Here is an 18,221-nt window from a genome sequence, read left to right as displayed (position 1 = left end):
GATAGTACAACTGAAAGCCTGCTCCTAAGCTTCTAGCCTCACTACCTTTCCACCTGGTCTCCTGGACACACCATATATCCACTTTCCTTCTGTATCATGTCGACAAACTCTCTACCTTTTCTTGTCATAGTCCCAATATTCAAAGTCCCTCCTCTCAGTCCCAGACTCTTGTGTTTCCTCTTCTCTCTCTGCTTCCGAACACGCCTTTTTCCTCTCCTTCTTTGACCTACAGTAGCCCAGTTTCCATTGGTTCCCTAAAGGTTATTGGTACCAATGGTGGTCGTTGTTAACCTGGGCCTCGACCGATCCGGTATAACTGGTTATTATGATTGATTGGCATGTTTGGTTTTGGCAGAAGTTTTACACCGGATGCCCTTCCTGATGCAACCCTCTGCATTTACCCGGGCTTGGGTCTGGCTCAGGGAAACAGTGGTCCGGGAAACAATCAGCCCTGGTGACACTGGGTCAATAGGAAGTATTCTGCTCTTTTAGCAAAGCAAGTTGTCAAAAAGCCAATGCAAATTCAACAACCTCTGTACATCATCTTCAGCCATGTCCTCATTTTCACACATAGACTGGAGTGTTTACTGTGGGGATGTTTCTTGCGGGTCCGCCACTGTGGCAGAATATCTGGCCCATGGTGCTGCAATTCATTTGATACTGCCACCAGAAATGGAGAAAGGCCTGCGATCCATTAATATTCATCTGAACCAAAAGTGTCAAAAGCACCTGGCAATCATACACCAGCAAGAACTACATATAAGCAAATACACCAGTAAAAGCACAGTACAGTTTTTTCTGCACCATAAGGTGCACTGGATTATAAGGCGCTCCTTCAATGAATGGCCTATTTTACTTTTTTCATATATAAGGCACAGCGCTATGAGGCACATAGACGAGAAGCTTCAGTAGTGGCTGGGGTTGTGCTATGCATCCACTAAATGGAGTTGCGCTCAAGGCAATGTCAACAAAACAGTCAGATAAGTCGGTCAAAGTTTATTGATAGAATACAAACCAACGTTCTGACAACTCCCTTCACTCCCAAAACAAGTTAGTGCATTCACAATACGGTACCTAACATACCAGTAGTTCTTACTGGTATTTGTGCAGCCTTTGTTGAAAACAATGTATTTCCAACTACATTTGTCACATTTCAAAGCTTTTCATAAAACAATAGCACCAAGAAGGACCGCATCTAAATTAATTGATGTTAAGTTTGTGTGGTAGCACTGTTGCCTTCATTTGAATAGTGACTGTGGTGATACTTCTACTTGCAGCTCTCTGTTCAACAACCCACTGTTCAAGTTTGTTCTCTAAGTGTAGCCATCTTGCTCTGTTTTCTCGGAAACTCTGTTTAGTCTTCTTTACTTGGCACAGGTCATGTTGTTGCTTCCTCAACATCTGCACCATTGATTCGTTAATGTGGAATTCTCTCGCTGCTGCTCTATTCCCGTGTTCTACTGCGTGACTGATCACTATGAGTTTAAACTCTGTGTCGTAAGCGTGTCTCTTGAAAGGTGCCATTGTGGGGTTTAGGTGGGAGAACTTGCACAGTTGGGGGTCGACTAAATACTTTTTTGCCCCACTGTAAGTAATCGGCATGCTGTGGCGGACACAAAAGGTTGTGTCCTCTCACCCCACGGGCTGGGGGGCGTGGTTAACCTTGGTACATATAGACGATCCCGGATGTTCAAGTTTGAGTTGTTTGTCCAGGATAACCTGTGTCCATGCAACATTTTTCTAGCCATTAGATCCCCACCAGACCCTTAACAGGGTCATAGCGGGCCCCTGAGGATCACCACAGTTGTTTTCAGTCGATGTAGTGAAATTTTTGAGGTCCGTGAGATTGGCAGATGGTGTAGTGATAGACAGATGTGTATGTGCCTGTGAGGGGTTGTAGAAAGGCAGCCCTGGCTGCTGTGTCAGCTGCTGCATTTCCTTTAGAAACAGGGTCTGTGAGGTTTGTGTGGGCTGAGCTTTCACAGACAGCAATTGCTGATGGTTGTCATGTTTAAGAAAGGTTTGCCTGACTCAAACACAAGGACACTCAGGAGGTAGGGCGTCTCAAGGGGTTTATTGTTATGGAAGGTGAATGGGGAGCTGTGCGGGGGAAGGGGGAATGACATACCTGGGAATGTCACAGGGGTCTCAGGAACTAGGAGCTGACCAGGGATGACAGGAACCGGGTGCTGGTAAGGAGAGTCGTGGACCATCAGGAACTAGGGGCTGGTGAGAAAGGGCAAGACAAAGAATGAGGGAGGGGGTTCTTCGAGCACGAGGAGTTCTTTGAGCTTGGCTCAGTCGGTGTCGATGCAGGTCCTGGTCACTGCTTGTTGGATGTCTGGCAGAAAACCAGCGCAACAGGCGTTGCAGAGGTGTGTTTCCCACACCCCTCACTCTGCTGGCAGTGGATGTGGTTCCTCTATGCCACAGTTCTCCTCGAATACTCCATACAGTCTTGCGTAGTTCTCTGCCACTGGTTCATCCTCTTTCCACTTACAATCAGCAATTTTGGCCATGTTAACAGACTCCTTGAAACCATTGCACAGGCCAGTGATGACGTTCCTGTAGTCAACGTTTGCAGCATATCCCCAGTTCACATCAAGTTGGCTTTATTGGCCTTGTACTAGGTCACGGATTTTTGCAAATTTAGCTGTGGCTAGTTTCTTCATGAGTAGACGTCTGAGCTCAGGCATGGTGGGGTTGAGTTCCTGACAGGAGGTGAGCAGATTATCCGGGAACTTGACACTGTCATTTTCTGGGTGGGGCAGATATTAAACAGCCTTTCATGTCATCAACTGACCAGAGTCTGAACACAAGGCTTGGACACTGGGGTCCCATGACTTAGACCATTGGCAGCTTGAGGATGGTGGAGTCAGGGCCTCTCCACTCCTCCCCTACCTAATTTTTTGAAATACTGTGTCTCACGGGGTTGGCCGTGAGTATTTTGAGCTCATTGGATAGACGTGAAGTCTATCGTCTCTCTTTCCCTGAAGTCAGTCCTCTCTCTCTGTAATTCGCTTTTCATAGCGGTAGAGGGGGATTCTCAATCCTGGTGATCAGCCACCGACGATCTAGGAGGTCCCCAACCAATCTTCAGCTATCTCACCTCTGGCACCAAACTATCGTGGAATTTCTAACAATGCCTCTTTGAGAAAGTTGGTGAATAAAAAAGAATGATCAGAATTGTCTTTGGAAGTTTATTTTGAGGTCTTGAAAGGTACAAGTCATACAGAGCACAGCGTAGTCTGCAGGATAGTACAAAGAACATAGAGCGGGGCTGGGTTTTTATGCATGAAGAGGAGGCACCATCTCGAAGAACACAGTCAGGAGACGTGTCTTGTCCCATGGTAAGAGAGGAGGTGCCATCTTGAAGGACACATTCTATCAGTTAGGAGATGTGTCTACTTGGTTTTTCATATGAGACAGAGAAGGATACATTGTTTGGAGAAGGACACCTTGTCTGGAGGACAGGCGGTTGATCAAGCAAGGACACCCCCTTTGAGGCTGAGCACATGCTATTGTTTTGACTTGTTGGTCTCCCTCCCCTCCCCATGGAGACATGAGTTTAGACAATAAGCATAGTTTCTGACAGAGCAGTAAAGTTAGAGTTCAATAAAATATTTCCACAACTGGGGCAGTTTTCCCAATTAACCTGCTGGATGTTTTTTGACTGTGGGAGGAAACCAGAGAACCAAGGGGAAACCCACGCAGACACTGGAAGAACATGTAAACTCCACTCAGAATCAAACCAGGGTGTGTTCTCCCAAATCCCCTGTACAATATAACTACCGTATTTTCCGCACTACAAGGCTCACCAGACTATAAGGAGCACCTTCAATGAATTGCCTATTTTAAAACTTTTTTTTTATATATAAGGCCCACCGCATTATAAGGCGCATAGAATAGAAGCTACAGTAGTGGCTGGGGTTGCATTATGCATCCACTAGATGGAGCTGCGCTAAAGGGAATGTCAACAAAACAGTCAGATATGTCAGTCTAACTTTATGTATAGAATACAAACCAATGTTCTGACAACTCGGTTCAGTCGCAAAACAAGTTGCTTCATTCACAATACGGTACCGTACGCACAAGTAGGTCGGGTACTCGGGCCGCCTTTTTTGAAAACAATGTATTTCCAACTCCATTTGTCACAGTTCAAAGCTTTTCATAAAACCAAAGCACCAAGAAGGACCGCCTCTAAATTCATTGATGTTAAGTTTGCGTGGTAGGACTGTCGCCTTCATTCGAATAGTGATTGCGGTGACGCTTATACTTGTCCTCTAACTGTAGCCATCTTGCTTTGTTCCCTTGAAAACTCTTGATTGGTCTTCTTTACTTGGCACAGGTCATTTTGTTGCTTCCTCTACTTCAGCATCATTGATTCGTTAATGTTGAACTCTCGCTGCTGCTCTATTCCCGTGTTCTACTGTGTGACTGATAGCCTTGAGTTTAAACTCTGGGTCGTAAGCTTGGCTTTTGAAAGGAGACGCTTTGGGGTCTTTACACACACACACACAAATGGAAATGAATATGCACGCTTCCTCACAGTCATATATCCCAGCATGCACCGTGCGTTACTTCTTCTATGGGAGAAAATGGAGGCAGCGGCTGCTTCCCGTACTTGCAAGACCTGTTGCGGCTCAATATTGATCCATATATAAGGCGCACCGGATTATAAGGTACACTGTTGGTTTTTCAGAAGATTAAAGGCTTTTAGGTGCGCCTTATAGTGCGGAAAATACGGTACAAGATTTTTCTTGTGACCTGGCTATTTGCATGTCAGACCATAAAAGTATATTAACAGACACAGCTTCTTGCCTGTATGAAAAAAGTTATACTGTATGCTTATAATGGTGACACTGGTGATACAATAACTTGAATTGTATTTTGTACAGAAGTGATGTAGTGATGTAGTAATATTCATCGTTTTCAGAAACTATGACACTGGGCTCGGGCCCATTTAAATGAAGTGTTGTTGAGTCCTGATTTTAACCCCTGCTACACTACCAAGACCCATTACCCCCATTAAACCCCTTTAATTTTACATTTGGTAATGAGCAGGTTAATGTGTGTTGACTGAGTTATTGTCAAATAACCCCACCATTGTCATTGGAGAGGTTCCTCAGCTTAAAAGTCTGTGTGGGGTTTCCCAGTAGATAAGTGTTGGGGTTGGGCACTGTTGCAATTGGATCTTCAGGCATATGTGTGTCGATTTGATATGGGGTGGGGTGGGGTGGGGGGTCCTGATTGTTCCCTGATTTAAACCCATGTGTTAGCATACATAAACCAATGTGTTGCTGTTGAGCCACTGAAAGAGGAAAGTGCTCTGCTCTCTACCTCCTCCATGCAAAGGTTTGACACTATGGGAGACACTGGTGAGCCAATAGCATAGGAATAAAAGTGTTGTTCTGAATGAGCATTAGATTTGCTATTACTATTAAGGGAGGATAAGTGTCATATTGCCTTGTAACAATTTCATGATTATACACTCTTTTAAGCTAAATATATTTGGGAAAAAAAACTTCTTAACTCACTCTGTAACTGCCTTTTTTCTATACAGACACAATAATCCATCTCAATTGTCTTGATGTCCTTTAGTTGGGGAAGGGAGAAATCTGATACCGATGGACCCAAATGGCCTGTCTGATCCATATGTTAAGCTCAAGCTCATACCAGACCCCAAAAATGAAACCAAACAGAAGACTAAAACAGTCCGCGCCAACCTCAACCCCAAATGGAATGAAACTTTTACCTTGTAAGTAATGGTTATTGTTTTTAAGAGGTTATGTCGCATAGCTGGCTCAATGGTAATGCAGTTGTCAATTTAAATGGACCACCTGTGTTCAAGATATTATTGTTATATCAATCTAGGTTTACAATGAAATCATGAAACACTCATTGTTTTCATCCTATGCATTTAACAGCAAGTTAAAGTCCACAGACAAGGATCGCAGGCTGTCAGTGGAGGTGTGGGACTGGGACCGGACAACAAGAAATGACTTCATGGGAGCCCTTTCCTTCGGCGTGTCGGAGCTCATGAAATCTCCTGTTTGTGGCTGGTAATGGTGACTCTCCTCTGATGACAATACATTGAATTTTTGAATCATAAAAAAAGCCTTTCCCAAATGTTTGTGTCATCATATGATGTTTCAAACCTGTCGTTTTTTTTGTATATCAGAAGTGAATACAAATCAGCTTGTTTATTAAGCCACATTTGAATTTGCAATAGTCACAAGAACTACATGTACACATTTTTTTTTTGCATTTTTGGACTGATTTATAGAAATTGTCTGAGAATGCCTTCTTTATAATTTTATTGAATATGGAAAAAATGGCATTCAGGTATTTCTAAAATGAATTTAGCTTGTATTTGGAGGACGAGGTCCCATTGATTAATGTAACAGTTTTAAGCAAGATTACAGATAATGCTTTTTATTTGAAGGCACCTTGACATTCAAGGACACTGTACAGACACATGCCGTCTATTTGGATGCTCTCTTCAGGGTCACAACAAATCTTCCTCCGTCTAACTTTTCTTTGTATCCTCTTCTCTTACACCAGCTAACTTCATATCCTCTTTCACTACTCTATAAATCTCCTCTTCACTCTTCCTTTATGCTTCTTGCCAGGCCATTCCAACCTCTACAACCTTCTACCAATATATTCACTGTCTGTCCTCTGTCTATGTCCACACTGTCTAAACCATACACCGCAGTCTTGTATACCTTATCTTTCATTCTATCCCAGACCTGCTTGAATGTTTTTTTTTTTTCCACGCCTTTTCCATACTCTAAGGGGTTCTTTTAAAAGGGAGCAAATCAAGTGAAATCAATAAGCAAAACATGGGGGAGGTGTGTGCAGTTGAACAGTGAGCCCTTATCAGCTGGAGACCGGGAACTGGGCTGTGGCTGGCGGGTGGGTGTGGCCAGCCTGTTGGAGCCTGACGAGGCTGTGACACTCCCTTCCCTCCGCGGAACTGTCCTGAGGATGATGGGCCCAGATGCTGTCGTCACCCACAGGGCTGAGGGCCACTGGGATTGGTGGATCTCCCGCATCCAGGATATCTCCCAACCCACGACTGGTCCTCTGGGCCATATCCCTCCCAGTCAGTAAGATATTCCAGGCGCCCCGTGCAGCGTCAGGTGTTCACCACATGGCAGACGGCATCAACCCATTCACCTTCCTGCAGAGGTGGTGGACGGGGATGAGACCCAGGGTTTAAAGGAGAGAAACATGATATGAGGTGTGTATGCTGTAGGAATGAGGAAGATCTAACTGGAAGGTGACTGGGTTAATTTGTTTGATCTTAAAAGTTACCTATTAATTGGGGAGAAAGGCGCAGGATTATGTCTCAAGTGAATAGCCACACTCGCTGGGCCACAGTGTCTGTAGAAGGTTCACAGTGTTGATGGTTGGTGGTGATCTTACGATGGCTGCAAGCTTCTTGTAGGCTGTTGTGGACTTGGTCCAAGACATGCTTGCAGCTCCTGAACCATTGGTCCACAGATGGAACCCCCAATTCTTCACCTGACCAGGTGAATAGAGGAGGTTATAGCCCAATACCCACTGGAACGCAGTCAGGCCAGTGGTGATTTGTATGCGGGAGTATTTCATGCAGGAGAGTAATTGGGCCCATTCATGTTGGAAGTGGCTGATTTCCTGGACCTTTCACTCAGTTTGGCCATTTGATTGTGTACAATACCAGGATGTCAGGCTGGCTGTTAGTTTTAGATGTTTGGAGAAGGCCTTCTAGAACCGAGAGATGCACTGCTGTCCTCTATCGGAAAACTGTCTTCAGTTAGACCTGGTGAAAGAGGGCTAATGCAATCTCTGCCACTGTTGGAAGTCCTGGTTGGAGAACCAATTTGCAGGCTTTGGAGAACTGGTCGACCACAACAAGGATGCAGGTGTGAACCCTCTGATTTGTGTAAATTAGTCATGACGTCCACCCCCAAGTGGGACTGTGTGGGATGGCAAAGGGCATAGGCTTACTCGCTGAAAGATATCCTGGACTCCTTGCCATAGTGTGGAGTCCTTGCAGGATTCCTAGCCTTCACTAACAATGACGCAGAGCGTCGTGGGGGCCATACAACCCTGGTCCAAGGGGGGACATGAGCGGTCTCTCTTCCAGGAACTCAGGAACATACAAGGCCTTGGGGGATATTTTCTGGAGCTGGGTCCTCTATAGTAGCTTGCGTCAATTCTTCCTTTTGGGCCTGCTGCATGGGAACAAAGACATGCAGAGGTAGTATGGTGTCGGGATTGGGGGAGTTTGCAGGATTACCTTTCAGGCGGGATAGGGCATTAGCCTTGCAGTTCTTTTGCCCAGGGTGGTAGAATATGGTAAAATCAAACTGGGAAAAGGACATTGTCTACTTGGCTTGGCAGGGGTTGAAACAATTGGTGGACCAGTGTTATTCTAGTCTTGTAATCCATGAGAACAATGTAATGGTGGGTGGCCCCAAGTCAGTGGCACGATGCCTCCAGGGCCAGTTTAATAGCCAACAGCTCACGGTCCCCCACACTGTATTTGTGCTCTGCCCTGTTCAGTTTCAGCCGTTGTAGTTAACAACAGACTTCCAGACACTCCACAAAGGAGTACCGTATTTTTTGGACTATAAGTCGCAGGTTTTTTCATAGTTTGGCTGGGGGTGCGACTTATACTCTGGAGCAACTTATGTGTGAAATAATTGAGCTCTCTTGCTCTGATGTGTGTCTGTCTGTGTCAGCGTGTGTGTCTCTAATATAACAGCGATCGTCACACACACATGCCAACCAATCAAACTTCAGTGGGGGCGGGTCATGGCAGAAGTGCGTTGTGAAAAAGATGCTACCTGCTACTTCTGTACCTATGAAAATTGATCATTTCAACATTCACGGTAACTTATTAAAACAACTGAGAAGGGCTGAACAAAAATGGCACTGAAAAGAAAATCACATTCTGCAGGTTACAAGCCGGAAGTAGTGAAATATTCAGCCGAAAACAGAAATTGAGCAGCAGAAAGAAAGTTTGAAGTTAGTGAGAAACTTGTAAGGGTCTGGCGAAAAGCGAAGGTTACTCTTACTGAAATAAAAAAGCTAATCGCAGGCTAAAAGCTCGTTGGCCACAGCTAGAGGAACAAGTTCACACATGGGTGCTTGAACAACGTGCTGTAGGGAGAGGCTCGTCAACAGTACAGTTGCGTCTTCACACCCAGGTAGTTCACACCCAGGTAGTTGCTAAGGAGATGAATATAAATGATTTTGCGGGAGGATCTTCCTGGTGTTACCGCTTCATGCAACGCAATTGCCTCTCTATCAGAGCAAGGAGACCATCCTGTCAGGATTCAGAAAGGCTGGAATAATTGGAACTGCAACTGATGATGACTCTGATGTAAGATACGTACCGATAGAAGCGGGAGCGGCACATTGTCTACCATTGGAGTTGGCGGAGTTCTTCAGAAGTGACACCGAAGAAGAAGATTTCGTTCATTCACATATATTCTGTCTTGCTGTGGCTAACCTTCATTCTTGTAAACAAGAAGGGGCTCAGAGCTGATCCCTGATTAAGTCCAACCCACACCTTGAACTTCTCTGTCTTACCTGCAGCACACCTCACCACTGTCTCACAGCTCTTATACATGTCCTGCACCAGTCAAACATATTACTTGGCAGATTTCTTCATACAGTTCTATAGTTTCTTCTTGTCATGGCAACTGCACTTGTATTTCTCCACTTGAAGATGTTTCACCCCTCAACCGAGAGGCTTCTTCAGTTCTAATGATATGTGAAGAGTGTCTCGCTGGGTTTCCTTTAAAAAGAATGGCCCTTGTCCTTCAGGTGTAGGTGGACTGCAGAGTCCTGTCCTGAAGCGGTGACTCTCCTGTGTTGGCCAATCCATTTGTGCAGAAGTTGTTTGGTCTCTCCAATGTAGACATTACAATCCTCCGTGCAAGTGACAGCATACACCACATTTTCTATCTTATGCCTGGGTCTTTTGTTCTTGAGTTGCACCAGTTTTTGTCTCAGGGTGTTGTAGGGTTTGAAATGTACCGGTATATGGTGTTTTTGAACAACCTTTGGAGTTTCTCTGAAACATCAGCAACATACGGTATGATGGTGGTCTGTCATTTGTTGTTGACTTTCTCCTGGTCTATATTCCTGCGTCAGGTGGTTTCTGATTTGGCAAAGGCCCAATTAGGGTAGCCTTAGGATCTCTTCTTTAGTTCCTCTGTCAACGCCCTGTTGTTTGCTTTTTCTAAATTTAGAAAGACATATTGAAGCTCCCTTTGCAGAATTCTGCTCACATTCGAGTTTCCATTACTCTTTCAAATAACTTAATTGTAAAAATCATTTACTTTTTTCCTCTATAGTTACTGCAATTCTGCATACAAGTCATCATTTGTCCTTTGTTTGGCCTTTGCCACACGTACCTCCACCTTGTGCTGCATCTTGCTGTCTGCCCACTTCCCCTTTGCAAACTTATTTATATATGCTCCTGCACTTCCACCACCAAGGCTCTTAACATACACTATATGGCCAAAAGTATCCGCTCACCTGCAGTGACTTGCATATGAATCTAAGTGATATCCCATTCCTAATCGATAGGGTTCAATATGACATTGGTCCACCCTTTCCAGCTGTAACAGCTTCAACTCTTGTGGGAAGGCTGTCCACAAGGAGTGTGTTTTGGGCTATTTTTGACCACTCTTCCAAAAGCACATTCATGACATCACACACTGATATTGGACAAGAAGTCCTGGCTACTGTGCAGGCCAGTCAAGTTCATCGACACCAGACTTGGTCATCCATGTCTTTATGGACTTTTCTTTGTGCACTGGTGCACGGGCGTGTTGGAAAAGGAAGGGGCCAGCTCCAAACTGCTCCCACACAGTTGGGAGCATGGGATTGTCCAAAATGTCTTGGTATGCTGAAGCTTTCAGAGCACCTTTCACTTGAACTAAGGGGCCAAGCCCAGCTCCTGAAAAACAACCCCACACCATAGTCCCCCCTCTACCATACTTCACACTTGGCACAATGCAGTCAGACAAGTATGGTTCCCCTGGCAACTGCCAAAGCCAGACTCATCCATCAGATCAAATGGAGATGCATGATCTGTAACTCCAGAGGACAGGTCTCCACTGATCTAAAGTCCAGTGGCGGCGTGCTTTACACCACTGCATCAGACGCTTTGCTTTGCACTTGGTGATGTGTGACTTGGATGCAGCTGCTCGGCCAGGGAAACCCATTCTATGAAGCTCTCTGTGCACTGTTCTTGAGCTAATCTAAAGGCCGCATGAAGTTTGAAGGTTTATAGCATATTAAGAAACTCCCCACATGTCATTAGAACTAAATAAGACTCCTGGATGAGGGGAGAAATGTCTTTAATTAAAGAAACAAGAATTCAAGAATTCACAAGAATACACCATTCCCTGGATGACTGAGAACCTCCACAGATGAGGTCTCTAGCGATTGACTCTGCAGAAAGTTGGTGACCTCTTCACACTATGCACCTCAGCATCTGCTGACCCTGCTCCATTAGTTTATGTGCACATTTGATCAGGAGAAAGAGGGAGCTGAACTTAAAAGTAAATAAGACAATATAAAATTGTATCTACAGTAATACTTTTGTTCAATTTGTACAGTTCACTTTTGTGAACTCCAGCACTTTCTATATTTTTCTATTGATATGACAAAATGGTGACACGGTGGCACAGTGGTTCATGCTTCCTCCTCATTGCACAAAGGAGCCTGGTTTGATTCCCAAAGGGAGTCTTCTGTGTGGACTTTGCATGTTCTCCCTCTTTCTGTGTCATGTTTCTATTTCCTTTGGGTTTTCCAGTTTCCTCTCACAGTCCAAAAGCATGCAGAAGCTTAATTGGAATACATTTGAAAGATTACACTAGATTTCTCTATGAGAGAATAAACTGGCGACTTGTCCAGGGTGTACTCCACCTCTTGTCAAATGGGATAGCCTGGGATAGGTTACAGCATCCCCGGATTTGGCGAAGTATCTCTGTGTTGTTCATCAGTGTGGGTTTGAGTGGGAGATCAACTTGCACCATCAGCAGTAATACAGAGTCTGCACCCTTCTGCCTTCGTAAAGAAGGAGCTGAGCCAAAATGGAAAGCTCTCGATTTACCAGTTGATCTATGTTCCTTCCCTCACCCCCGGCCCCGAGCAGCGGGTCGTAACCATTGTAACAAGCAGCCAAAGTGACTCTCCTCCATAGGGGGGCTGGACTTAGGCTTATTAATTTGGGGGAGGGGGTTGTTTCTCCTTTGTTTCAAAAGAGACATCTGGAAGGGATGCCTCCTGGGCGGTCCTTGTGAGATGCATTATTGAAGGATGCCTGATCGATCCAGATCGTACCGGAGGGAGTATAAATCTGGTTTTGCCTTGTAACGTCTTGAAATCCTGCAGGACGAGCTCCAGTGTGTCACTGGGGAAAGGAATGTCTGTGTTGTTTGGGTTTGCTGCGTCCACTCCTTGATAAGCAGGTTAGACAATGGAGGGATAGATGTATTCATTTATTTATATCTGTTTTTAAATCATAAGCAGCACTGCTTAAAACAGCATGAACTTAGCCTTGGAGGTGTTTTCCAAACCAATGGTTTTCTTTCTTAGCATCTGTAAAGTTGTCTATTTCTATTGTCTAAGTTGTCTATCGTTGTCTTTTTCAAAAACAAGACATAAATCTAAGAACTTATCCATTTTGTTTTTATGTGCTGACCCACACACTAGGTGTGCCTGACAGCTTACTTTTGCAGTAGTTAAAGTGTATGCAGATTTACCATTCTCAATGAAGCATATTCATTTGGAAAAGGCATAATATTTCAGGATGAGCACTAATGTTTCAATGAAGTTGGTTTAATCTAATATTGCTGAAAAAACGAAATAGAGAAAAAAAACAGTTTATCTTCCAGTAAATAAACTAAAGTATCAATAATTGTACTATTAAGATTTCTTGAAGTCATCTACATGTTTAATATTCACGTTTGCGTGTGGTTTTGCCGTTTCCTTTATCTTAGGTATAAGCTACTGTGCCAGGAAGAGGGCGAGTATTACAATGTTCCTATCTCAGAGGAAGATGACGGGAATGAAGAACTGAGGGAGAAATTTGAGGTGAGGATTGTAGCTCTACTGTATATCTAACTGACATCTCTGTTTTCTTGACATTTTAATTAGAAAAAGTTTCTCTTGGTTCCTTTGGGAGAAGCTGATCATTCCCCCTTAATTTTAGCTGCATAGGTGTCCCACTGAAATAGTATGTCAAATATTTTGTTCTTTTCATGTCTGAGTTCAAGATAGCGATGCATGCACATGCAGCGGCTTCTCTCTGTCCCAGAGAAACTGTTTTCGTGTTTTTTATCTAGTGAGTCGCAGCATTTTTGTTCGTCTTAGTCTGTCCTGTTCGTCACAAGATGCACATACAGCCGGGAGCTTCTGATTTTCGTCAGCAGAAGTTCTCTTACAAAGTTAAACTCTGCATTCATCACGAAGTTACAGGACCACTACCTGCTCTGGAAGACCATACTGCCACTGCATCCTACTTCTTCATTCTGCCCACCATGGAAGCGCCACAGTTGGCATGAGAGGAAGCAGACGTGGGATAAGCACGGAGGTGTCCAGGCTAGGCAAATGGCTAATCCAAACAAGCCGGCCATCCCCACCATTATGTTGTCGTTGGGCAAGAAACTGGACCATGTCCACCTACTCCAGAATACTATGAAGACTGTGAAGGAGTGCTGTGTCTTCTTGTTTTTGTGGAAACGTTGTTCACTGCCAGCGTCCGGGACAGCGCTGTCCAGCTCGACCAGCTAACATGCTACCATGCAGGCCGAGCTTATTGATGGAGGTAAAACCCGTGGTTGAGGGATGGTGTTTACATTAGTGACGCAAGGGGCCGCAATGTTGTTGTGGTCTTTAAACACTGCTCACCACTGGTTATGGCAATAAGGTGACGGGTGTTCTACCTGTCGAGGGAATTCATGGCCAACTGCATGTGGGTGTTTACGTCACTCAGAAACAACACCAGTCTGGAGTCTCTGAATGACTTCCACCAGCACATAAGTGAGCAGCTGACAGTCCACCCAGATGCCTTCCTTATCCTGGCTGGGGACCTTAATCATGATGACCCAAATAATCTGTTCCCCAAAATATTCCAGCATATTTACTTTCTCACTCAGGGAAACAACACTCTGGATTACATCTTCACCACCCAGAAAGGAGCTTACAGGGCCCTCCATCTCTCCCTCCTTGGTGCCTTCAACCACATTTCTGCCATGCTAATGCCAGCATACAGACAACTGGTCAAAGTCACCTGACCGTTTTGCAAGCAGGTATGTGTATGGCCAGAGGGGTCTATGGAGGCTTTCGAAAACTACCGCAGCACAATGGACTGGGACATGTTTAAGCCGGCTGCCTCTTCCAACAACACCACAGGCCTCCAGGAGTACACCAAGTCTCTTACAGGATATATCACAAAGTGTATGGATGATGTTACATACACCAAGACCATCACTGTCCACACCAATCAGAAACCCTGGCTGACAGAGAGGGTCCACAGGCTCCTAAAGGTTCAGAATACTGCCTTCAAACCCAGGGACCCGGTTGGCCTGAGTACAGCTAGGGCCAACCTGTCTGGTTGTATCAAGAAGGCTAAGTGGCAGTACTCAAAGAGGGTCGGCCACCGTGTCAGCAGCAGCAGAGACACTCGCAACCTGTGACGGGGGCTAGAGACCCTCACGTGGCATCATTCCAGGGTTCTTCAGGTGCTTGGGGCTGTTGGGCGTCCTCAACAAGCTAATCAGAGGCTGAAGAAGCCAGAAAGTAAAGGATATCAAATGGTTTTTGGCTTGACCTGGCTAAAACATATGGATCAGTCCTGCATGGCCTCATCAACACGTCTATAGTGCACTACAATAATCCCTCACAACATCAGGGGAATTATTACCAGCTACTTCGGAGGATTCAAACTACGGTTCAAAACTAACCAGTTCACAACCCAGTGGCAGTACCTGAAAAGGTAATCACAATAGGCTGCACCATCTGCCCCATCCTTTTTGTCATGGGAATTAATCTGCTCAAAAAAGCAACAGGGTAGAAATTCAGAGGGCAGTCAGTTGAGTATGGCACCTGCCTCCAGTACGAGTATTTATGGATGACCTTACCATAACAACTTCAATCCATGTGCAAGCAAGATGAATCCCGAAGGCACCTGTTGACGTGGTGACGTGGGCTCAGAGGGAATTCAAGCCAAAAAAATCAAGAAGCATGATGATCAGAAGGGAAATGTGACCAGCATGTTTCAACTGTGCCCAGGGAAATGCCCAGGCACAATGCATTTCTGACTGACAGATGGAATGTTCCCAGGACAGAGAAACAGGCTGATGGATGGCTGGGGAAGATTGAGGGATAAGGATTACCTGGAAAGTTCAAGGCCTGGCTCTTCCAGCATGGTTTGCTCCAAAGACTCATGTGGCTACTGACAATCTATGAACTATCTCTGTCAGCAGTGGAAAGAGTTGAGAAGCGAGTGGGCAAACAAATCTTTATAAGTGGCTTGGAATTCCACAATAGGGGTCAATAGGGGTATATATCAGGTCTGGTCACTTATAACTATCGCAATCATCAGTGGTTGAAGAGCTTAGGGTGGTGAAGTGCTGGGTGATGATTTACCAAGACTTCACCGCTGAGGAGGGTAGAAGTGCAGACATCACATTGAGATCGGGATGCAAATGGGTAGCCGACACATCAGTGGCACAAGCTGAATGCCGGCTGAAGCTAAAGGTTACTTATCAGGAACCCACGTGTAGGGAGGCAAGGAAGTGGACTCGGATCTACCCACCTCCAGCAGTGGGGAAAAGCAGACTCAAGACAGAGGAAGGACACGATCTAAGCCAAGGTCCGATACCTGGAGGAAGAAAGGTGCAGGTCTGTTGAACTAGATCGCAGATAGCAAGGACGAAGTGGGAGCTGCTGTAGCGGGATGTCACATGGCCTGATATTTGGATACCAGAGCCCTTTTGCATATCTCTCCTGCTCCATTCAGGGTATGATACCTTTCCATCACCAACAAACCTCCATAGATGAGGAATGATGTAAGACCCATTGTGTAGGCCATGCAGGGGAATAGGAACAATGATGCACATACTGTCGGGATGCAAGGCACCTTGCAACAAGGGAAAACACAGATGTTGCCATGAAAAGGTTCTCTGTACATTTGCTGACATCCTGGAATTGGAGAGACAGAAAAAGCATCTGACCAGAACAGGACCAGCGCCATCCATACAGTTCATCAGCAATGGGGAGAAACCATCAGCCCCCAAGAAGACCAAAAAGCCTCTTCCAAGAAACACAATTCTGGGAGATTATGGTAGACCTGGGAAGGAGGCTACCCTTCCCCCAGGTTTCGCTAACACAGCTGAGAACAGATTTATAGGGAGGAGGCAATGAAGATCATCCCAACTGATATGATGGTCTCGTTGGAAGACGGATATGAAATGGCCTATGAGAGAAAAGCCAGCTATAACATGGCATACTTGAGTACTGTAGTGCCAAACGATTGCAGGCTTGGCTATTCCCAGTTGTGGTTGGATGTAGGGTGGATGAGGCATGTGTCTATCAGACTGATAGACATTTGTATACATATTTCTGTTTTTTGTACTACATCTTTTAACAAGACGTGTGTTTGAGTTGAGCAAGACAAGGACCCCCTAACTGCTCCCTGGACATTGCTAAGTGGCAGCCCACTGCAAACCAATCCACAATTGGTTATAGGCCTACATTTCGCTAATGTGCTGTATGCCAACAAAATAAGATAAGATAAACTTTATTGATCCCCATAAGGGAAATTCCTTTGTCACAGCAGTATAACAGTTATAATGTCAAATATATGAAATAAATATGAATATAAATATGAGATAGCAAGACAAAAAAATAAATAAAATTAAATCAACAAATAAATAGAAAGCAGATAAGTAGATAACAACAACGACATCAGGGTGACAATGGGTAACATCAAGTAGCAGTGAGAGTGAAAAATACATTACTAAAGTAAACAACAATACAGTCACAAAAATGACACAAAATAAAGTTTTATATAAAGGTTATATATATATATATATATATATATATATATATGAATCAGAAATGATTTATGTATATTAATAACATTGTATTAATCTTATAAACTGTTAAATACAATATATGTATTGTTCTTGTATGTTGAAATGTTAGACAGATAAACAGATATGCCACTCAAAGTTTCATTATATGCTGTACGGATATATAATGAAATAAAGATCAATCCTGTTCTACTTCATTGTAACAGTGATGATGCTGTGTCATAAATTGGACTTGTTTAATTTGGTTGATTTTTTTTATTTTTTTTTTATTAATTAGGCCCTATCACCTACCTTGTCCAATCAGTCCATATTCCTAATGGCAACTATTCTATATTTCCTTATGACCATATAAGTCCTCCTTGTACCCAGTGGCTTGTTCGATTGTTTGAGCCTAAGATTAAAGTCTGCCTTAACTACACTATCTCCCCAAGTTAGACTTTGCTAATCTAAGTTAAAATGAGATTATATTCTGTTCTCTCCTTATATTAAATGCTTTCCCCGCTTATACTTAGCGTTTTACAGAGCTTAAAACCAGATCTCATTTAACTGTACAACTTGTGCACTGCAATGACAATTGCAGACAGTTCTTTTCTTAAGTCAGAGCATTTTTAGTAAATCCTACTAAATTCATATTCACTGTTCTCTGCGTTTCATCTCTTTTTTTGTGTATCCCCCTCTTTGTGTCACTTTTGCTGCCCAGCTTCTCATCCTGTAGTTACTCATAAAATTAGGCCATAAGTACAAGAATATCTGGGTTGAAATAAATGAAACCAAATATAACCACCAAATGCCACTAGTTAATTGACGTACAATGTCATATCTGTTGTCAGAATACATGTCAACTGCTCTTTTTCCACTACTGTTTGTGTATATGTGTTATGTGAGATTGAGGATATACTGTGCGTGTGTGCGTGTGCATGCTTGCGTGCGCATGCCTGCGTGTCGCAAGTGTATATTGGTATTTTTTGTATTATTTAGTACTCTCATCATCCCTGAGGATTAATTTATCTATGTTTAGTACTCGTGTGCATACACACACTGGTACAAGGGGTACAAGGGGTTGGTACCTTGCGAAAGGTCACTTCTTCTGCAAACATAGTAGGATTCTTT

The 18,221-nt window shown here is 44.1% G+C and overlaps 1 protein-coding gene across 4 annotated transcripts in view; it reads left to right on the top strand.

Annotated features, from left to right (window-relative positions):
• Window positions 1–18,221, top strand: part of LOC147228647 (protein kinase C alpha type-like) — a 111,337-nt gene that overhangs the window by 54,301 nt on the left and 38,815 nt on the right. For all 4 annotated transcript variants that reach the window (XM_086156767.1, XM_086156769.1, XM_086156768.1 and 1 more), the window contains exons 6-8: window positions 5,602–5,758; window positions 5,928–6,062; window positions 13,014–13,107. In XM_086156767.1, coding sequence (XP_086012893.1) covers window positions 5,602–5,758; window positions 5,928–6,062; window positions 13,014–13,107 — 386 coding nt within the window. The remainder of the gene's footprint in view (window positions 1–5,601; window positions 5,759–5,927; window positions 6,063–13,013; window positions 13,108–18,221) is intronic.

This window comes from Fistularia commersonii, chromosome 12 (genome assembly GCF_037954325.1).
Source record: "Fistularia commersonii isolate RoL2024-O1a breed Wild chromosome 12, RoL_Fcom_v1.0, whole genome shotgun sequence".
NCBI lineage: Eukaryota > Metazoa > Chordata > Actinopteri > Syngnathiformes > Fistulariidae > Fistularia > Fistularia commersonii.
Note: the sequence above shows the minus strand (reverse complement) of the source record. Positions and strands in the feature narration are given on the sequence as shown.